At 33.8% G+C, this 24869-nt stretch overlaps 1 protein-coding gene across 1 annotated transcript in view; it reads left to right on the top strand.

The window, feature by feature from the left end:
* Positions 1 to 24115, top strand: part of LOC128241018 (protocadherin Fat 1-like) — a 40601-nt gene extending 16486 nt beyond the window's left edge. The window contains exon 6 of the mRNA XM_052958002.1: positions 23975 to 24115. Coding sequence (XP_052813962.1) covers positions 23975 to 24115 — 141 coding nt within the window. The remainder of the gene's footprint in view (positions 1 to 23974) is intronic.
* Positions 24116 to 24869: the final 754 nt, after the last annotated feature.

Raw genomic sequence — 24869 nt, 5'->3', positions numbered from 1 at the left:
CATGGAGTTTAAACTGATTGTAATGGTTCGATGCATGGTGCATGCATTGACTTTACTGGGTCTATTTTACAGGTAAAAACACAAAATGCTTGCATCGATCAAAAAAAACAACAATCCCATGATAAATACGATTCAATGCAATGTAATATCCACATTATAAGGAAAAAAAACGTTGTTAAAAGTAAAGCACAGTATGTTGTTTCTTCTTCGGAAACATGGGCACAGTTAATAAACTGCACACAACATGAACATAGCTACATGGATCATCTACTAAGAGCATTTATTAAACACAATAACAATTAACATCGAAAAGGTAAATACAATGCAGAAGCCATTAACTTAAGTTAATGATAAGTCAACATATTCAATAAATAAAAAATAACATTATTAAAATGAAAAAGTGAATAAATTTAAGTCAAAAATAACTAATGATATGTACAATGAGCAATATGAAACAATAATTAATATAATAATCAGGATGGAAAAAGTAAATAGTTGCAAACACCATGGACTAAGGTTCTTGTACTATATACTAATTTCAATGATTATTTCAATACTTATTAACATGGATAAGGTAAATAAATAACAAACACAATAAACAAACGATCATGTTACATCTACTAAGTTTAATACATGCATTATTTATCTATTAGCAAGTGATAAGTATATAAATTGCAGACACCATTAACTTACGTTTATGTTCCATCTACTAAATTTACTAAATTAACAATATAATTATTAACACGTGAAAAGTATATAAATTGCAGACACCATTAACTTACGTTTATGTTCCATCTACTAAGTTAAATAAATTAATAATATAATTATTAACACGTGAAAAGTATATAAATTGCAGACACCATTAACTTACGTTTATGTTCAATCTACGAAGTTTAATAAAAGAATAATATAATTATTGACACGTGATAAGTATATAAATTGCAGACACCATTAACTTACGTTTATGTTCCATCTACTAAGTTTATAATATAATTATTAACACGTGAAAAGTATATAAATTGCAGACACCATTAACTTACGTGCATGTTTCATGTACTAAGTTTAATACATGACTAATATAATTAATAATACGTGGAAAGTATATAAATTGCAAACACCATTAAAATATGGTTGTGTTCCATCTACTAAGTTTAATAAATGAATAATATAATTATTAACACTTGAAAAGTATATAAATTGCAGACACCATTAACTTACGTTTATGTTCCATCTACTTAATTTATAATTTAATTAATAACACGTGAAAAGTATATAAAGTGCAGACACCATTAACTTACGTTTATGTTCCATCTACTAAGTTTAATAAATTAATAATATAATTATTAACACGTGAAAAGTATATAAATTGCAGACACCATTTTTAACATGTTAAAAGAAATTAAATCACACACCATTAACTTACGTTCATGTTCCATCTTTTAAGCTCAATAGGATAAAAATATTACTATGATCATGAGTAAAGTAAATCAATTGGACAATGAGATAGATACCATATAGCAATATAAATATATACAATTTAGTACATGTATCAATATATAAAATCGATGCACTTAAAGATACCTTACTCCTTCAAAATAGCACGTCTATATATGCCAGGTTAACCTTTAATCAACCTAGAATTTAATATTGATCTCAATAGTAACCCAACACGAAACATGTCGTATAAAAACTACGGTCATCTCGTCGCATGAACATATCACATCAAACAAACATAACAAAGGCTATGAGACAATTAACAAATAAAACATGTTTATAAAGTGAACATTCACCAAGCAAAATAATAAGGGGAAAAAGACAGCATGACCATAATTATATTTTCATGGACAATACGCAAGTTATATCTGTACGTACATCTTAAAACATAAAGGTGGAATAAATTACAAATAATTTAAAATATACCATGAAATACATGCACCATTTGCTAATAACAATTAAGATAGTATAATTGATATGTATCAAAGAGCCTAACCATTTTGTACAATTATATGTTAAACAAGTAAATTACAAGGATATGTGTACAGTTTATATACAAAGAAAAAATCTAAAGCTATCCATTTAACTTATAAGACAGATTACATCATAAAACAAATCGATAATAACATGCACAACTAATTCTCAGCAAAGCAAAAATCTTATTTTTTGATTGCACATTACAAATTTATTATTATCCAAATATACATTCATCCTTTGGAATAATACAAATATAGTAATAAACAGTTTAGAGACTGGTGTGCACTACCAACAATATACACATACATCATTCATGCCAAAAGTTATTGTACAATAACATAAAATCATTTTAAACGAAAATAAAGCTTTTTGTACGCAGCTATTGCATATAACATTTTTATGAAATGTGAACGTACTCATAATCGTTAAGTAATTAAGATAGTATGTACAAAGTTATATAATAGTTTAAATCAAGCATTATTGTAACGATTAAAATAACATCGTTTCTTGTGAACTTATAAGATTCAAAACATTAATGAACTCAAAATTTTCGTTATGTACATCCTATCAAGCTTAACGTAATATATAGTCAACATTAAAAACATTTCAAACAATTTACCAAATAATACATAAGCTATGTACATCGTTAATACAGGAGAAAAATAAACAATTTCTATATACGAAAAAATGTTTGTTACATGCAGGTCATTTTAAATCCGATATGACCAAACACATACATGTGTCAAACAAAAACAAGAAATGTGCAATAATACTTTTTCATTATTATTTACATTGAAACTTAAATGTATTACATTATCTATTTCTAATAGTTTGAATATAGTTTAATCGCAAAATAACAACATTTGTTACTAATATTGTCTACAAATATGTTTGAAAAATAACGCTTTTACATCCTATGTGAATGTTTTGAGTATAAAGACACGCGTTATGGCCAGCATTGCTTGGTTACTTAACGCCTTTTTATCTTCGTTAGTGCCATTTTTTGCCGGGTCTGTCTGCCAGAAGAGGATTTCCAGTCTGTAATGACTTTGTCCAACCGTACATCGACGCGCTTCTGATTCTTAAAAGAGATTGAAAATAAAACTATTATTAGCTGTTCTAAAAGTTTACATTTCAGTAAAAAAAATTCTTTTTCATTTTGATAATTGAAATTTGCTGAAGCACAAAAATGTGAAATAGTGTTAAATATTTATAATTTATTTTACAATGTAAACATTCCGTGAATATATATTTAATAGTTATAAAAACAATGCATCAACGAAGCCGAAAAGTATACAACATATAAATAACAAAATATCAACTCAGAAACACGTCAAAGGATAAATCGGTAAGTATGAGTACCTTCAAACACGTAGACTTTCTATTCACACTTGCGTTTTAAGCCTTCAAATAATTTGTGTAGGGATATCTATTCAAGTATACTTTCTTTAAGATGATTCAAGATTTTATTTTGATTTTAAGAGTGTTTATTGAAGATGCACTCTTACTCCCAAATAAGATTGAGTGAAGTGTATAGTATAACATGGGATCGACTTTAAACCGTTTTGTAGTATCACATATAAACATACTAATAATGAAAATTAAAATGGATACCACAAATCCAAGTGCAAATCGTGTAAAAGTATCAATAAATCAGAATAAAACATAAACATTAGTCATATGTGTGTTATTGAAATTAATGTGGTCAGACTGCTCTTCCTCATCGAATTCAAAATATATCTACATTAAGCAAAAGCGATATATCCGATTGAAATGTTGCACAATGAAATTATTTAGACAATGTATGTGATTTTTTTTTAATATAAATACTATCAGTGTCTGCATATGATCATAGCCCATTTTAATATATATATTTTACATACTGAACTTTCATTCCATAATGAATACCTTTCCAAACATAAACTATTGTTCAATTACTCATCAGGATTTTAAAATAATAGTGAAAAACATCAGATATAATTACTCAGATTTTTGTTTTTCAAAGAAATTTGGTCGTACCACTAACGCCATCATTTTAACTTTAACTGAATACACAATAAACAATGTGTGTAATATATTGGAAGCTTTTACATAATTTCTAACGATTTCAAATAAATAAAGTATCACTTTGAAAAATGTTTTCAATAAATTATGGCGTCATTATGATCATGAAACTGGAGACTAGAATTTTGCGTAATGTATGATTAAGTAATAAACGAATACAAATAGATCTCCTCAATATTTAGCGATAAATCAACTATAATTACTGTATTTGTTTCAAACAGTATACATTGATGACATTGAATACACAACGGGTAGATTTAGAACAATCATAACATAGATCTCTCTTGTAACTAGTATAGAAGGTTATAAGCAAAATAATTAACTGTTTTGCCTTACCTCAACAAAGGAACTTATTTCCTCAATCACTTTAACCGCGTGGCAGACTTGCATATTCGAGATAAAGATATCTTTGACGGGTTCTTTTTTTACATCGACGCACAAAATCCCATTTTGTACCGTGTCCTTTGGCCAAAACGATTCCTTGCATAGATAATAGCAGAGCTCTTGATCGCTGCTGACCCCCATCATAAATAAACACCTGTAAACAAATACCTTTAGCGCTTTTAAGATGACATTTGCCTTTTGCATCGTTAATACTGACTTCAAGTGATCACGTAGTCTTGGTCCGAGGTCTATAATATATATATCTGAAAGACTATCCCGAATGCTTTCGTAACATATTTCTTCTAATGTTTCATGTAGAGAAACCACATGGGAAACTTTTATTCTGTTTTCGGGATGAGGTAAAAGTTGTACTGGAAATGGTTGTCCGATTATATTTTTTCTTTCATCGGCAAATTCCGACAATGATTTGTTTGGATCACACTGAGTTTTCTTTAAAAGAGTGAAAACCATGTCAATAAAGTGAAGAAGTTCAGAGGCTAAACTTGGATTTCCTAGACTTTTTTCCCGGAGTGATTTTGCCATATCATCTGGAACAATTGACTGCGGAATATTGCGTTTGATCTCGTTAACCAGCGACACGAAATTTTCATATAAATCGTCTATGAATAAAATACTAGGTAACTCTGAAAGATTTATGTATGCTTTACCGACGAGTAAATCTTTTGCAATGGTTTTTTCAATACTGTAAAAATCGTATTTTATTTCTCTACCTTCTCCATATTGTAACCCGCAGTGTGATTCGTCTTGAAAGTACTCATCAATCTCAGTTTTTATCTCTATAAGATGCATCCTTTTTACTTCAGCAATATGAACACTATCAACGTAGGACATATTCTTGTTTCCCTGTAGAAATTGTAGCTGATGACATGTTTCAGATAATGCAAGCGCCTTCTCAAGAAAGCTGTTTTGTAGATTAATCAAAATCATTAACATTTCGTATATAGCATTTCCAGTCTCAAGAAGCAAACATTGCGACAATTTCGAATTGGAGGTTACTTTGTCCGTGTTTGAAAAACTTTCACCAAAAAAATCTATCAGTTCATTCATGCATTCTTTGAAAAGCGAAAACTTCTGCTGACTTTTTGCCCGCTGACTTGGGTTAGTTTGTTTTGCATGATAACCAGCAACTGTGCATGTTTCACAATCATTTCGTGTAATGATATAGCTTGCATTATACACGGTGGTCATGTGCCACTGTATAATTGTATATATATGCTGAATAGCACGTAGAGTATTTTCGTTTCCGAAAACTATTGCAAGTAGGGGATGTTCGTCCCTGTGTTCCCACAACTGATAACAAAAATTTTCTTTTGAAGGGTAAGACGACATTCTGAAATATAATTCCGAAGGTTTACATGTATTTCCTAATGGGTCGGATACTTCCCGAATCATTTGTTCAACGCAACCTGTAGGAAATTCATATATGTTGTCGCATTTCAAAACGCGTGCACTGCAGATCCGGAGCTTCTTTGGCAACATTTGAATGACTACTTCATTGAATTTGTTTTCCCACACAGTTCGGCTGTCTGGTGTTAACAAAACATTCTGCTGTTTATATGCATATACATTGCATTCATACAATACAGATGAAATGAAGATTCCGAGTAAGTTGTCATTCAAATTAAGAACACTTTTAAGAAACCTCCAAGAATCAAAAACATGTTTTTCGAGAAAACGCTTCATATCTATTGCTGATACTCCAGTTACAACATTTTCTAAAGCCGACCACTCCGAATATTTAAAAGCTACCGAGCCTAAAAGATTGCCTGTAACTAAAAACTGTAATATTGCAGATGAAACTGGTGATAAACCACGAACAGATGTTAGGCTATCAGGCGACTGAATGAACTTAAGTCCTTTTTGTGAGTGAGGTTTTTGATTTGTATCTGAGTGTTCATAGCGAGTTACCGGGGGATCTAAACACGGCCGTTTGCATGCAATGCACACTATGTCTCCTGATTTTCGACACATAAGCGTTTTACCGCATTTGCATATGTAAAGTTCCTTGCATGGCAATATACCACTTCTGAAGCATCTGATAGTTTGAATTGGGTCAGGAACAGCTGGTATGTACCTTTCTTTGAGAAATGCTGGTTTCAGCAGACAAAGGGGTAAAAACGGTAATTTGTCTCCTTCAATATTACTGCAATTTGATATTGACAGAGCAAATGATGAAACAAGAACATAATTTATCATATATTCCTCAAATGACACTTCTGTGTGTGGCGTAAAAAGGGAGGTAATAAAGTCGCTTTTGCCAACAATACATTGCAAAGCCCTTCTTTGAATGTGATCTAAACAATTAGAAAAGATGTCTCCTAATTTGTCAGCCTTTCGTTTCTCCGTTTCTGTCAGTTGTCGATAGGTTCTAGGAAAGTAAAACTCTTTTAATGAAATATGAAATGGAAGTAGACATGAAATTGGAGTGGACTGCACGATCTTTAGCGTTGCACTGTATTCATGTTGCTTTCTATTAAATACATCATTTGCAGCCTCGCATTTTTGCAGCACCTCCTTTGAAAAAAAATCCACCAAAGGATTTTGTTCGAAGCCACATGAATTATATTTATCAGTCCATTTTATTTTTTTCAATTCCTGGATCCGCGATGTGAATTGGTTGCATATTTTTGATAAATCGTGAAAATGGCGATTTTCAGCAAGATGTTTGAGGAAAAACAACATGACACCTTTCTTTGTAGAACTGCCTTCCCAGTCGTGGAGTAAAGCATCAATGAAGTCTAAAATGTCATTACAGTCGGATTGCCTCGGCGCTAGGATGATTTTTGAAAAATCCTCTAAAGATGCCCGAACATATGCAATTGCCGCTACCATGCGTATACCCGATACCTGCCGCTCTTGTACAATCCGGCCACAAGCAAGCATATCGTGTAAGGATAAATCACCTGCTTTATATATATTTTCCATTAAATCGATGACAAGCAATGTGAATTCTCTGTGTGGTAAATTGTCTTGTAGAACATCTCCTAGACATTCATTCAGACTACATAAAAATCCGTCTGTTAGCTCTACTTCGGTATCGTAATGTATTAATTGATATAATACATTTTCCGTTGCTCTGCATAGTAGGTACTTTATTGGTAGTTTTGAAAAGTTCACGCATTTTGAAAGCACTGGGAAACATTTCAAGAGTTCAAAGAAATTTTCATACGCTATTGTATCTGGATGTGTTGACAAGCAACTAACTAAATATTGACACATCGACCTCTGAATGGCCTCTTGAACTCTGTCTATCAAAGGTGCCGCCAATATTGTAGTTATCATACCATGAAAGGCTTCATAAACCTCTGACGAATCAATTGAAAAAATTTCAAGTTGGTCTCCAAGTCTAAACAAAACATTGGCATTAATCCCACTATCGATAATTAAGTCGGAAACCATGTCTACACTGAAACGAAGAGCATGATAACTTTCTGGTTCTACAGAAATTTCAGAAGCCAATGTTAGAACTTTACTCACGACAGTCAACCATTTATCAATACCCGAGTAACGCTGGATATTTTCCTCCGTTGGAAATAGACTAGAACAAATGAACGAGATAAATCCATCAATTGGTGAAGGTTTGTTTTCACTTTTATCTTTGTTTTTACTATCCTGTTGAAATTTGAGCAATGCATCCTCTGTGTCTAGAGCGAACTTGCATATGTCCAATAACTGAAGCAAGTATCTAAATAATGTGTAGTTTATCCAACCTGCACAGTGGAGTCTTGTGAAAAAGCTTATATGATCGTCAATGTCTGTTTCCATCTTCTGTTCCAAGCACCAGCAAATACACTCAATTCTGTTCGAACGTGACATCTGATCATGCATTTCAGAGAAGAACATTCTGTCTAGGGTCAAGCTGCAATAATCAGTCAAATAATCCAAAAGGTATATTTTGTGTGAAATAAAGCAATTGCTAAGGTCTGGAAGCTTTGAAAGAGTTGAGCATTCATGTTGAAGCAAAAGCTCATTCAGTACTGAATCGGGAAGGTCTAGGTCCGATTCTAATTCGCACGTTATTTTAACTTTGTAAACCTCATCTAAGAATTCATCCTTCGTTGCTTCCGCTGTTTCAAAAATAATTCTACTAAATGGCGATTTCAGGAATATGTCTGTGGTGTTGCACATATAACATTCGGGGCCTGTTTCAGATTTAACTGAAGCTAGGTCAATTATCCTTTCATCAAAAAATATACGTTTCCAGACTGATCGCCGCATTGATGTGAAGCAGTCCTGCACAAAGAAACTTTCGAGTGCACCGCAAGTTTCCAGCTTAAACATTATCTTCGCAAAAGGTTCCTTTATCACTGTTATTATAAATTTCTCCAGTGCATCAACAAAGAAAGATGAAGTATGAAGCAAATGGACGTCATTAGCAACATAACTACACCAATCGATATCTTGTTCTGTCTCATTATCTTTTATATACATCAAAACGCGATGACCAATGGCCGTTAAGAACTCCTCAGATCGTTCTAATTGTGATAGCATTTCGGTTACGCTTTTAATATCTCTTCCATGACTGCCATATTTGATTCGAGTGAAAGCCCAAAATAGTTCTTTTTTCAACAGCTCTGTAAGTGTCATATTTTCTACAACATCTGATAATGATTGCAAATAAAGGTCAGAAAGACTTATATTTGGTGTTTCAATGGTGTCTAATAAAACCAGTTTCCAACCGGATAGAAAGTTGATTTGTGTGACTGGGCTACATTGAGTTGTGGTAGATCCATACAAAGCGTTCCAGCCGCGCATATATATAACAAGATATACTCTTTTAGTTTTCTCGTTATTGTCATACTTTTCAGCTTTGAATTTTTCTATTAAAGACTTTGTAAGCATTAGATGTTTTTCGTCTTCGGAAGCATTGCAGGAAACAAGTAATACATCCGTCCGATTGCTTTCCCAAAACCGCTGGAGATTTATTGACAGTTGTTTTTCCGATTTAAAAGAAGCTAATGTTTCTGTTTGGCAATTTTTGAAATCATTGCTTATATTTGTATGTATAGCACTATTTGTAAAAACTATTGTCAGGTTCCCACAGGCATCTTCATCATTATTGTTGAGCACATCATGTTGTATATAATGTGCAAGACCATGATGTAAAGGTAACTCAAAGTATCGCTGCAGAAGTATATGGGCGGAAGATCGAACTTCATAATCCTCTGCATGTTGAAGACGGAGAACTGCATCAGGCTTCATTATCTGAAGAAGGTCGTGTTTGCATAGTTCAAATGTGTTCTTGTGTGATGCTGCAGTATTCCTACTAGACCAGATTACTAACGATACGACCATCTCATGATTAAAATAGGGAAAAACGTCGCCTTTTCCGAAGTGCCTATCCTGTATTCTGCTGACATTATTTATCCATTTATTTACGTCTCGTACTAAGACTTCTTCGTCAGTTTGCAGAATATCGCTATACGCTACGAACTGCTTTTCAAAACGATTAAGGAACGGGGGATCTTTAAAGTCAATTTTGTTTTCATTAACTAGGACTATGCAACGAAACTCTTCTGCAACATGACAAAATGGGTTGCTGTACGGTCAAAGCGCTATTCTACAAATATTTCTATCCCCAATTCTTGAATAGTTTTGATTGAGCATGTCGTATAAACTTCCATATATATTTTCTAAATCTTTTAATATTAATACAAATCCTTGTTCCATGCATAAAATAATCCGACTCAAAATCCGGTAGTGATAGTCGTCCGTCAAATCTTCGACAAAATGACTTCCAAAAATGATTTCTTTCTTACATTTTTTCTTCTCCTTTAACGTTTGTTCAACAATGTTTAGTGCAGAATCCCCTCGTGTTATTATCATAAGATGTCTTGCTAACTGATCCTCCACATTGGCCTCAATAAGGCTTTGAACATGTTTGAATTGCCTCAAACTCCCATTAAAACATTCTCGGAAATACGAAAAAACGTCTAGTTCTTGCCTGCATACACCTCCAAAATTCCTCTGAAGTCCTTCCATTACAGCATGTTTGAAAGGTTCGTATGCTTCTTCATTAGATGAGATATTTGTGAGAGCTTTTGCGATGAATTTAACTAGAGCATAAAAGTCACGAAGGCCATGAAAATTAACAAATTGTCCTTCTTTTGTGTACCGAAGGTAGCACTTAGCTACTTGTTTTAACCCATTTTTTATAATATCTACATCATTGGAGGTGTTTTTGTAGTCTCCTCTTAAACCATGTTTGTGGACCGATTCCTCAAAAAAGGATTCACTAATGGAAACGGCCGTGTCAAACAATTCTTCCTCGTCCATATCTGGTCTCGAGAGGTGAATTGCTCTGTTCATTTTGGATGGGTCTAAGGCCTAGTTGGAAATACCAACAACTGCAATATTTGGAAACGATCGCGGTTCAGGTTCCAGCAGACTATGCAAAACCTTAAGTGGGTTAAACTTAGATATTTCTGCAAGACCAATTTCATCCAAAATGACCACAGACAACACATCCTCAATATTATTTGACTTTTGATATTTTTCCGCCTTTTCGAACACTTTTTCTATTCCCTCTGACGTTGAAGATTCAGATCCTTGAAATGATACACAAAACAATTGTGGTAGGGTTTTAAAGAATTCGTCTTCTGAGTCTTTTCCTCTTAGATTACTTCGAATAACCTGCATCGCTAACGATTTGCTGCAACCTGGTTTTCCAACCACAAAGACCGGTATTTTATTCAAAATACACACCAAAATAACAAATATGTTTTCTCGTAGTGCAGTATTTTTCGCAGTTCCACGTGGTAAAGTCATTGAGTTTAGTATGTCCATCTGTTCAGATTTAATAACGCTATGAATGACGCTTTCGTCACAAATTCTACCATGTCTGCAAAATATCGTTGAAATCATATTTCTGTATTCCTGCCTTATCTTTTTTTTTTCAAACCTACTGTGATAAACATGTGCAAGTGACATGATTATTGCTGTCGATGATAGATTATTCATTAGATTTTTCCTTTTAACAGTTGTAACTTTTCGTTTCAAAATGCCCATAAACCATACAACTAACCGTTTACATCTAAACACTTCTCGTAGACTAACTGAATATACATTATGTTGACTCCTTCGAACAAATAATTGTGATTCAACAAGAACGTCACAAAACAGCGCTGTGGTATCGTCACTCTTATCTATCAAAACGTCTGAAACCATACGCATGATGTATTTTTTCTCGTCTTTCACAGTTAAACTTCCAAAATCCCATACAAAATCTATCGCAGATTCAGGCAGAGGAAGAACCCTATAAACTAATTTAGACAAATTGTCGGTGGTAGCTTTGTGGTCCAAACCTGCCGTCAATATTTCCTGGGTTGGACGAAGTTTATACGGATTGCAAGCTCCAATTGGAACGAAATTTGGTGCTAGAAGTTTGCCGTCACATATATGGTGACATAAAATATTACTTATAGTGCCTATACATTCGGAAGTATTGAATTCGTCAAAGAATATCCATCTTTGTGAAGAGCAATCCTTTAAGCATTGATCATTTTCTTTAAATACGGTAGTTACGACATCTAATGAATCGACACCTGCATGAACATTCATAATAGATAAATGGACACCAGCAACTTCAGCCAAATATCTTATCAAAGACGTTTTACCGCATCCAGATTCACCCATGATAACCACCGGAATATGAGATGTTATGCGTAGCATTATAAGCACCATTTTCAGAAGGTTGTCAGGTGTCAAAGCGTAATCTTTTGACATGGAGTTTAACCTGTCGCTCGGTAAAAGCCTAGGTTTACATCTGGCCACTCTCTGTAATATCTCTTGGAGTTGTTCTTGAGACAGTCCATTGTAGTCTTCTAATTTCCTTCTCATCTGAGTTTTGAACAAGTTATGAATACTGGCAGGCACTTGTTTAATATCACAATACAAAAGGGAAAGTGTGTGTATATCTTGGTTGTGAAATACAAACATAATATGGTTACTGTCTTCCCAGTGTATCATACCATCGACACGATTGACAAGTTGCAAGATATTATCACTTGAATCGGAAGTTTCATCATTACCGACGGTTCTTATTTGGGCTGACCTGCATGATCGTACCGATCGGGTTGCAAATTCAGTGGCAACTTCCGTCATTGATTTAACAAATGTACTCCTTATAGATGGAGGGTCTTTATTGTCAACCATTTCTGAAATATGACGAACCCGCAAAAAAGGACTCTCTGACATTCTTTTCAACTGATCCGCAAGGAAGTTAAGAAATACATGAACCGTTGAATACGAAATGTCTGCAGAATTTGCGAAGACCGCACGCAGCAGATAACGACAACGGTTTTCGGAAACAATGGTGGCATCATGGACCAAATGAACATCGGTTGTATCAAGTTTTCCTTCCTCAAGAAGATCTAAATATCGACACACGACTTGGGTTGGGCTGTTAACTTCTTTGCTAACTGTAAAATGTTCAAAATCATTCCATTTTAGATGACGTATGGAAAATGCTGTTGCCATTGGAAGGCTATCGCACAAGGTGTTATTGATGGTGTTGGCTATTTCAATGCAGACGTTTTCAGTAGGAACGTAAAATGACTGTTTTTCTGAAGACACAAACCTGAGAACGATTAATTCAAATAGAAATGTATCTAATTCTGCTGGATTAGATATTGCACCAATATCAAGATGCAAAACGTGGTACGATTTTAGTTTTAAATTTGACAAGCGTTCTATTAACTTATGTCGGCTAACTGTACCACTTATTTGCAATGATTTTGAGCTATATCTTAATGAATGCGCATACTGAGATATTTTTGTTGTTTTACCAAGTCCTGCAACTTCTGATGTATACGTTAACACATTGGGGCATTTTCCACGAAAAAGGTTTTCCATTGCCAGATCAGACACTGGCTGTATAATTGCAACATTGTCATGAAGTTGGTCGACGAAAAAATGGTTTTCTGATCCTCGATATATGATGGCTAGTCTAAAGTTTGTGCTATCTTTTAGACTAAGAAGCGCGTCTACCATCTGAAGCAGCATGTTGCTATGCAGGTTCTCAATATTTGCAAGACAGTATAATGGCAGAGTATTGTTGAAGTCGAAAACGCGAGTACTCCGTTCAAGCAACAAATATATTTCATTCCAAGAGGTTTCATTAGTGCACAAAAGCACCTGATTTGGTTCTGGGAAATGCCCAGTTGTATTAACGTATAGGGCTAATAACGTATGTATTACCAATGGGCTTTCAGTGTCGAGATTTGCTAGAAGAATTCGACCATTATAAACAACTTCATCAATTCTCTTTACTAAGCCCTTAAGATGAAGTTCAGAATAATGAAGGCTCAGTCGTTTGCTACGAAATACGCTGTGTATAGCATTCCCTATATCTTGCATTGTTTCGGTCTTCTGTTCACGACCTTGGTATGACTCCTTGATTTGATTTGCAGAAAGCTGTGGATGTATAAATTTCAGTAGCACTTCGACTTGCTCCTCAGCTTTGTTGTCCTTCAGATATTGATGAAGATCATGTATCTGATAACCCTGTACAAAATTCAATAGATAAAAATCGTTTCTTGCAGCGATGAGGTGGTTATTCCATTGTTTCACGTCTTTGCATAGTGTTTTTTTTTCTTTTTCAAGATCCTTACTTTGTATTTTTTCATGTATTCTCCGATATCGAATGTGTCCTGATGTATGGAGTTCGTAAATTGTATCTCGAATCTCAATTCCTGTATCAATAGCTTTTATGAATTTTTTAAATTCTTCCTGGTTAATTTTGCTATCAGAAGATTGTCTTTCCGAATGGAGTAAAAGATGAGCCCTGCTTTTAATATCCAACAAAGTTGATTCATTTTTAATCCTTTCTTTTTGGTTCTCATTGTAAATAACACAAAAAAATATTTTCGTTCTGTCTGGTGCTAACGAAAAATTAAACTCGCCTTTTGTAATTACACATTTAATCACTTCTTTCGTTTGCTCACCGCGATTAGCGAAGTTTTTATATAAAGATCTCAAGTTGTGCACGTGACTTTTACAAGTACAAATCTTGACTGCAATTTTGGCATTTAGCCCTAGAGAAAGGACTTGTTTTGGGACATTGTCTAAAAATGTTTTATAATCCATTTTCCTGGAAGCAGAGAGGAAGAGAGGATGTAAAAATCTTTTGACTTCAATCAAAGCTGAAACTGTGCTTTCTTGCACATCTAATTCTGAAATATCTTCCACTGCATCTATGAGGTTTAGAACATCATCAATATCAATTTCCTTCAAAAACGTCAATAAAGATGTTGCTTGACTTAATTGCCGTATCACTTCGAGCGTTTCTTCAGTGACAACATCGGTTAATTTTCTCAATGTCGAAAAGTTTTTTGTGATTGTTTGAAATGACTCTTGATATGCATCATCCCTTGATCTGAATTTTAATATCCATTCCAGTGTTTCCCACATTTCTTCGCCTGGAAAATCACAATGAAACGTTTTGAAGACAGACACAAAAGCATTGACGTTCATTTCAATTTGATCCATTTTACATAGACATTTTAGGGATGAACGAGTAATGCCTAGAATTGGTCTGTTCAAGATTGCCTCTATAGTATTGATTTCCTTTGAGATGTCTGTTTTTAGGAAGGTTCTTACGAGAAAATCGTATTTCACTTGTGTGCTTTCATTTTCAAGTCTGTGCCATAGACTTTTAAAAAGTTCAAGTCCTTCGTCGGCAACATACTGTATAAATGCCAAAGCAACGCTTCTGTCATATAAGTCTTCGCCTTGTTCTGTATGGTGTTGGAAAATAAATCTTGTTGATGATAAGTCAAAATAATTAGCATGCTGGTCATAAAACCTTGCAATGTATTTATCTGAAAGCAGTTCTTCTTTTAGCACATGTAAAAATAATTTAGATCCTAGTGCTGGATATAACTTAACACACGAGTCTGGTAAGTTACTATATTCTCCTGTGAAACATTTGGCCAGTGAGCAGCAATGAACAGGCAAATTGCCTGACGAAAGGGACTCCTGCTTAACGTCAATTTCAGATGCTATTTTGAGAAGGCCTTTATATAAAGTTTCCTCATTGCCAGTGTCTAAATGTTGTTTCAGATAGGAAATTACCATTTTGACAATGTTCAGGGTTTTATCGGTTTGGTCAAGAACACTTTTTATTTTCATTTGAAGATCTTGTAAAGAACGGTCGTTCATTCCGCCCAACTGCATTGCCATTTGTGTTTCACATCTTTCTAGTTGAATTTGGCTTAAAAACTTAACTTGTATTTGTTCTGTAGAAATTAAGTCAACTACATACGAAAGTCTTTCCATTACTCTAGTATAAACTTCGTGTTCTTTTATTTGTTTGCTGTGTTCTCCTTTACATTCGCGAAGTTTTGTCCAAAACTGCACGTGCGATTTGACTGCTATGAAGACTTTACAGTCAGAAGGTATTTCACCAAACATAGCTTCAAGCACAAAACAAACCAGCTTTTCAGAAATCCTAAAAGAGAGTACAAAATGTTAATGGTGATGCATTAAGAAATATATCAATGGAATTCGAAACTTATTCACCCCGTTCACTTAAGCTTGGCCGTTTTCAAAAATGAATTAATCTAGTTTTATTTCCATAACCGACTGTAATACAATCTCAATCTTTTCATCATATTTTTTCAGTACCTGAAATATTCGTCATGTTTACGAAAGCTTGACCTTTAATTTACATAGACTTATCCGATACCATAATCTCATTGCGATATAAGAATGTTTTATAATTTAGCCATTTTTTATTATAACTGTATTTATTCAGTTTGTAAAACAATTTATCAAAATATTATATGTCTAAATTAAGTGTGTTTTACCTTGTTTTAACATAAATGTGACGTGGGTTTCCAAATAACATCTGTAAAAGTTTGGCTGGGTCATGACATCTTTGCTTTAATTCCATCTGTATTCGCCGTTTGTATAACTCAATAATATGATCATCAGTACAGATATTTTCAATGTTTAATACCGTGCCTAGTACATCGTCAATTGTTGATTTATAAAGTAGCATTTCGTTTCCATCAACTAGTTTGTCAAGACGTGTCGGATCACTTTGCATGCATGGCATTTTCAAAACATTAATAAAGGCTTCTATATTGCCATTCACTTTTTCTCTTTTCCCTCTCTTTCCACATGCCGCCATTTCGCACTCGATATAGCTTTGGAAAGCTTTCACTGGAAGGTTTTCAAAGGCTATTTTAAATTTTGTCTCTGTAGCAAGCTCAATGAATAAGCCACGGACGGGTATGATCTCAGAAGATGACAATTGCTCTAAGAGTTGCAATTGTGTGCGTTCGTTCACGAATAATGATTGGTTTAAAACACAATCTTTTAATTTCATGTCGTCATTATTCCAAATGTCTGAAATTTTGGTTAAAATCTGAAGAAAGGTCTGCTCAATATCCGAGTTCAAGTTGAGAGCATCATTTGCATTTGATTCAATAAGCATTTCGGCAAAGACTAATGCCAAATGCAAATTCAAATGGCTCTGTGAGCTAATGAAATTCTGTTGAAAGCGTGTTTGTAAGACGCTATTTATTTTATACATTGTATCTCCTCCATATTCAAAGACCTTTTTTGTTAACAGTTTTTTGTATATTTTTATTCCCATCGGTAATTTTATTGTAGTAAACAACTGGTCTTGTATTTTGTCAAGTGCGCTACTTCTTGATACACTGAGCTTTTGACACAGGTCAACAATGATATGCAGGTCATCCTCAAGAGCTATTTGGCAGTGCTTACTCGACAAAAGAGTTACGATGTCAATCATTGCATTATCATCAAAAAAATGATAGAAATCAAACAAAAATCTGCAAATCGAGAGGTCATTGCCAATAGCTATCATATATAGCTTGAAACAAGTGAATGGCATATATTGAGCACACGAAGCTGGCAGTTGCTGCAAACATTTTTTTAGTAACGGAGCAATGAACAGCTTAGCCTGTGTTGAATTGATTATCGTATTCAATGACTCTAAACTGTCCTTCTTGATGAAACCTATAGTTATTACCAGTTTCAGATTTCCTATTGAAGACAATTTTTCTTGGCATTGAAGTAGTTCAGGAATAGCATCCGTAGCTATTGTATTATCGGACATCCACACATCTTCGATTTGAATGCATGTATCAATCAAGTTTGATTCTTCTGTTGAACAAATGATGTGCCGCAGATGAATCAGTATACATGTTTTTGGATCGTGTATATCTCTATGAATAGATGTGTTAGCAAGAATAAACGGTTGACTTTGTTTTGTAATGTTTTTAACGATACCTTTCATAAGGAATTCATATTCGTAGCATCCATATGCATCTGCAGGTAAGACAACATCAGTGTAGAACATTTCTGGGCAGTCACTGTATTGCTTTAGTGCACCACTCAATTCAGATATTTCGGAACTTTTTACGTAAATCTTTAAACATGTATTTCCCTTTGGTGCAGCTACAATGAATCTATGCTGGAACAATTCTATCTGAAAAGTTATAGGCAATGAGCAATCCTGTCAGTGTTGTAATTTATTAAGGGAAGTGGAACGTTTGGAATAAAATATCGTTCGTATAATTTGATATTTGACAAAGATGAATTTTCTGTTTAGATTAAATGATGTTTGTTTTGACATTAGTAATGTAGGTTCTTTTGTTGCATTTGTCGAATTTCAACTGACATTTTTCATCAGAAATTAATTGTAACTATTGTGAGGATGTTTTAAGGTGTTAACATAGGTTTCAGGATGTCATGCCTTTACAAAAGTGGCGGTACTACAAACAAAATATATTAAACAATACAAATGACCTATACCCGGGCAAACGTACACCGTGTCGTACACTTATTAAATTAGTTTTTAATTGCTTGAAGTTACGAGTTTATTACTTCTTTACGTATATATGTTAAAATGATTTGATAATGTTTTACTCTCTTCACAATAAACTGAACCTGCTTATTTTAAAGTGGTTTTAACTAGCCGGTTGCTATCTGACGTACATGAAAACTATGTTAAATGGTTGAAATTACAATACAATACATCGAATTAGATTTTTGTTATGTATGAATTATTTAACATAACAATGAATAGTTGTAACGAATAGCTACAGCATTAGCAGCTATATAGAAGTTTGTTTCAAACGTGTGCGGTTAGGTGTTCGGCGGCACAGGTTTAAGTAAAATCACTCCGTATAACTATTTTTACATTTCTTTCTATTAGTGTTTGGTTTTCGCGAGTTTTAAATCATATGTGACGACACACTTTTAACCAGTGTGTTTATATAAGTATAAATGTCCCTAACAAAACAAACATGTTTCCAGTACCCGCAGCACTCTAACTTTTATTTGTTCGTTTTTTTCTAATTGTTGATTTATTTAACGCCATCTCAACACAGAAAATGTTGGTACATGTTTACATAGAATGTAGAATTGGCATGAAGGACTGATTTTAAAGAAAAGATAAGAATCATTGTTGAACCTCTTTTGATAAATGAGGATATTCCAAGGGATTCCCAAATATTCTAAAATAGATAAGTGTTATGTTTGATGATAAAACAATTCTGCCAACATGCTAAACTATTTTGACTTACATTTCCTACACCGGCATGTAACACAGATCCTTCGTCTACGGTTGTTTCATCTTCCTCAGTCTTAATAAAAGAAAGGACCTTCATCAGTAGAATTTAGTTGATCATATTAAAAATGTTTCTCCGACAGGACGTTTCAAAAAGCAAAGCGTTCGTTTGAAAATGAAAAAGAGTTATTTATAGAGTGTCTTAAACATATGCAGGTTTAGGTCAATCTTATGACAAAACGGTCAGAAATGATAAAAATTAAAGTTTACCTGTGTTATGCTACACCGCCTTATCGATCCTATCATTTCCGATGCTGCCTCAGACTCCTTGCTATAAACCGTAAAAAAACATTAACTTTTCAGTTTAAAATGTTATTTACAAATGAAGAGATTTACAAGTCACATCATGAAGCTGGAAAAACAAATTATAATTATAAAGAGCATCCGTAATTTGATCTAGCATTTATTTATTATTTTAGTTAAGTCATTTGATATCTTTGAATGACAGGTATTATGAGTGTGTATTGTCTCAAAATAATCGGAAATTTAAAATATACAAGGTAGAATACGTACACTTTATTTTCTTCCTCCATGAAAAATTCCTCCGCATTTTTGTAGCGATTATAAGGTAAATAAACGTTGAAAGTAATGTTGGTTTGTGGTGGAAAAGCACATCTCTTGTTTAAATAATCTTTAGAAAAATATTCTGAAAGTACTATAGTGAACTTATTTTTTAATTTCTTATCCTGTGGCCCTTTGAATAAAAAAAACAGGTCATTAAGAGCCTCTCGTGATTTAATCACTGTTTCTATTGTTCCGTGCCATTTTTCATCCACCAGAACTTTAGTAATCGAAACTATTTTCTGCCGACAGTGTTTGTTTATATAATCCTCAAACTTTTTGTGTTCAAGCTGCAGGATACTTCTTAGGATCGAATTTGCCTCCTTAAGCACCTCCTTTTGGGGTTGTGGATTAATTTTCACTTTGAGATTTAAATCGAGGCCTGAAATGAGACAAACATGCAAATATTTTTTTGGGTGATATACTTCGTAGAAGTTTTATCGACAACAAAAGAATGGGATTGAAAGCATGAGTGGCTGATTTTGACCACAGAATTAAACCCATAAATATCTACACGATTGCATATTTATACCCAGAGATAACTAGTCTAGAAATTAATTGGGGTTTTATTAAGAATGGATGCTATGCTATGCAAAGATACATGTGCAAGACATATTAGAATGGTCCCGATTAAAATAGCAATGGGTTCAGCTTCAGCATAAGCAGCTATATAGAAGTTTGATTCAAACGTGTGCGGTTAGGTGTTCGGCGGCACAGGTGTAAGTCAAATCACTCCATATAACTTTTATTTACATTTCTTTCTATTAGTGTTTGGTTTTCGTGAGTTTTAAATCATATGTGACAACACACTTTTGAACCGATGACGGACAAAAATGTTTGATAAAATGTTTTTTAAGACTTTTTGCAGTAATTAATTTAAAAGACGCAGCGTTTTTTACATGCATAATGGTACTAGCGTTGTTGTGTTTTCGGTATTATTTTATTGTTGCTGTTTTGTTTAGGAAAATTATTGTGAACTTCTTGATTTAACGTAAAAGTGTGTGAATAATCAGTGGCATTAATGCAATTATAATGAAATTATGTCCCTCGCCCATATTAATTCATCTCTCCTTAGGGTATCATTCTTATCTTTAGCTTATAAGTGATCGTAATGCCATAGCTTTTATTTTCATTGGGGCTCCATTACCGTTACCGTCAGGTGTCGATTAGATATTCTGAGAATAGATAGAACAGTCAATCGCTTTAGCATATGCTAAGAATTGCCCTAAGACTTAATATATATATATATAACTATCAAAGAACCTACCTTTTGCTAAACTCATATCTTACTTAGTACCATCGAAGATCAATCGACTCCAATAGGTCAACCGCTAATGGCCTATTTAAGTACAGTCCAGAAAATAGTTTAATTACCATGTTTACTGAAGTTCTCTCAAAAGGGTTTGGCCTAGCTTAATTTTATGTCACTGAAAATATTGACTGCTTTTTGTGACGATAGCCATTAAAATCCTTTGAGTATTGTCTCGTGAGGTTAAAGGAATCACATGATCACAGTATTTCGGGGGATTAAGAAACACTTCTGGATAGTCAACTGCAATTAGGGTCAATTCTTATTGGGAAGTATAAAACACTTATCCGGAGACTGATAGTTAGTAAGTTAGTTTAGAATCAGAGTCTGAGTCTGTTTCTCGTTAGGAGTGTGGGTTTATTCTGAAAAGTAGTTTAAATCTGAGAGAATGTAATTGGATTTAAATCTTCAGGTCTAAGGACAGAGTTTAGGCAGTCTGTGAGGTTAAGATCTGAGAGAAAGCTTTGCTCTCGATTAATAGAACAAACTAATTGACAACTAAGAAACAAATAGTTGCCAACAATAAAACTTGTATTATCGGACGTGGTTGTTTTGACTTTGTAAATATACGATTGAACGGCATAGTGTATAGGAAAAAAATTGGAGTGACGGTGCTACACGTGTTTTGTCCTCAATTGTTCATCCTAAATTACATTCGAATCTAGATTTGAGCGCAATTACAATAACAGATTTAGAAAATTATCTCGAAGAGAACCGCATGTATATCCAAACAGAGTGTTTCAAACAAAAAACAATACACCATTTTAGGGAGGGCCAGAAGAAGCCTATAGGATTTTGGCATGTTGTTTACGTTACCAATTGCTTTCACAATATGAAAGTATTTTCTTGCTATTGACATTTCTTTCAGGAGTAACAATTCAAGCAGTGCGGGATTATAAACATACTCAAACATAAGAAACAGACCTCTCCCAGGAAATATACACAATTCGCCGCTAAAGCAATATTTATTTCCTGGTACATGTCTGTAAAGCTTATGTGATATAAACAAGAACAGGTCATTGGCTAAGATGCTCAGGATGATAAATGATAAATAGAAATTTCCGAAAACGGTAATCCTTAAAATAAGAACACAACGTATAGAGTGATATAGATTGGCAAACACAGGTATTCTTAGACTTGGGGAATCCCAAAATATTTCTCCGAGTCCGAAATGAGTGAATTGTGTTTGAGGTTGAATCAAATGGCCATTATTCAGTAAAATCAATAGTGGAATGAATTGCTAGTATGAATTTCAGGAAATGTTTAATTAATGAACATACGGTATCCATATAAATTCATTTTGATTTGAACATACACAACAGTCGGGAGTCGATTTCTGTAATTAAAACTACGTCACATTTTGAAAATGAAAAACTAGAAATTTCTATGAATCATTATTTTGGCGGAGGAAAGTGCACGAAATTAAATGGGGACAGCAGTTTCTCGTTTACGACTTAGTTTATGAGTTGAAATGTATATTTTCTCCTTATCTTGTATATGAACTTAACGACACTAAATAAGCAATATTGAATGGATTAAGGTGTAAATAAGCAATCAATCGCCTATGAATGTTGTTAAAATTGAAGTATTTCAGACCTGAAGTTGCAATAAACAACTCTTCCTTGGCAAGCACCAACTTACAGTGAAAAGGCAATGTTCTGTTCAAGAACAGGTAAGTAAAAGGAAACAAACGGTCCAAAACTATAACAAATATATAACTTAATACTTAACGATGAGTGGATGTCTGTTTTATTTAATAAATATAATGATTGAATTAATAATATATAAAATATCATTGTTTGGTTTGACATCCGTGACGATCAGCGTTTTCACAAATATATTGATATTCGTTTACCAGAACTTGTTTTGTGGTAAAAGTACTTATTGGCTGCTAAACTCCTGCAAATGATCTCCCTTGAAATCTGATGTCGCTAAAACGCCAAGGACATTCAATAATTATGCCTTTAAAAGGTTAAAGGTTATAGAATGAAACAATGGACCATAATAGGACGCAGCAACATCGAGCGTTATGTTGACAAAAAGAAATATGTGACACAAACATGCATTGATTCCATTGTTTATAGAAAAATGTCGACAGAAACAGCAGGGTTGAGTAGCATGGATTATAGTCATCCTGGCCAGGCTTTGGTTAAAAATCGTGAATATTTTTTATTCTACTTTTGCACAAGAAATCATAAACAAACGAGGAATAACATAATTACATAACGAACTGTACAGTAAACACTCATTCTGGCAAGCTCATATTCGGATAGAAAAAAACAGCTCTTTTTGTTTTGTTTCCATTGTTCAGTACATTTTTTATGAATTATGCGGTTGGAGAGCAGTATGTGGCGGAAAGCAGTAGACGACAATTGTCATTTACCCTTTTATTTATTTTGTCATGGCAATGATAGGTGCCATTATGTAAAATGTGCAATTTTCCCACCAGTAGCACCTTTCTGCCCTTATAAAGACCAGTATGGGTATTTTTGCCTTTACATAATTAAATGATTAAGACAATTAAATAATTTGTACTTATGTTTAAAACCTATTATTAGATAGTAAAAACATACGCTATTAACATTTAACATACCTGGCAGTTCAAGCCAGATAAATGGTTCAATAATATTCAATTTCTGACATTTTATCTCATTTTTAAATCCTGGCTAAAATCCTATACATATATATATATATATATATATAGAGAGAGAGAGAGAGAGAGAGAGAGAGAGAGAGAGAGAGAGAGAGAGAGAGAGAGAGAGAGAGAGAGAGAGAGAGAGAGAGAGAGAGGGGGGGGCGATTGCCCAATTGGGTGCGAGCGTTATGACGTCACACTTTTTATTATAAACAATCATACGCCATTGAACCCTAATTGTGTAACTACAAAAAGTATATCCGTCAATACTATTCTAGCAAGTAAGGTTTTAAAATTTGCAAAATCTACAGGACACTGCTCTGCAACAAATATTCATTTTATCAAACAGCCTGTCATCTCAATTCTCGGACCAGTTAGGTTTAAATCTAAAGCATGTCTAAGTTCTATTTTCATTCATTATTTTAAGTTTGTTAGAGATGTTCCGCAGGAGGACAACTTTACTCCCGAGTTGGACATGGGCTACACACAAATACATTTTCAAAACCCGCTTGCTGAGGAGGTAAACCCTAGAATCATTATTTGCCGTATTCTCCAGAAGTCAGCTTGAACGTGCTTCTTTTCTTCTGATTTGGATTCAAGATTTTACACCCGAGAGGATCTCTATAATACATCGGCCGAACAAGATGGCGAATAATTCGCCCGCTTCAACGTATATTTTCGGAATTTACGTATGGTGAATATTAAGGCAGACTTTTCAGAATAGGCGCTGAGTACCCGCATTGTAACACAGTTTACTCGCGTGTTTTTTTTTTGTTTTTTTTTTCGGAGGTTTGCTTAGTTTAAGCCTGAAACTCGATACAAATTTTATTTCTGTGCGTATATTGTCCGTATAAGTCTGAATTCCGTGTGTTTTAGCGCAAAAAGCAGGTATATAAAACTAATTTCTACAATATATTGATTAAACGTGCAAATGTATACTTCGATGTAATGTTCAAGTGATAATTCCGTGTTTTACAAAAGTTCTGAACAATTTTCAAAGCGAGTACAATGTCCGTACAAAGTATTTACGGGTACATTGTCCGAATGATTTTATGTTTATAGCATTTCTCATTAATAAGTATATACTGTTCTCTTCTTTAGAGATTATGCTGCACCACAAGTTTGTCCAAACTTAAATTACTTTTCCGACAAGTTCTCAAGTGCCTTCGAAGTATATTTTAATATAAATACTCCCTTGTATTATAAGCCCCTATACCTCTTTAAACAATTTTGATGTGCAAAGTTAACGGAGTACACTTTTTGTACGATATTACATGTATAATGTATTGTATAAAATTATGTGTTATACTTTACATTCAGTA

The sequence above is a fragment of the Mya arenaria genome, chromosome 7 (genome assembly GCF_026914265.1).
Source record: "Mya arenaria isolate MELC-2E11 chromosome 7, ASM2691426v1".
Lineage (NCBI taxonomy): Eukaryota > Metazoa > Mollusca > Bivalvia > Myida > Myidae > Mya > Mya arenaria.
This window is presented reverse-complemented; position numbering and strand designations above follow the sequence as displayed.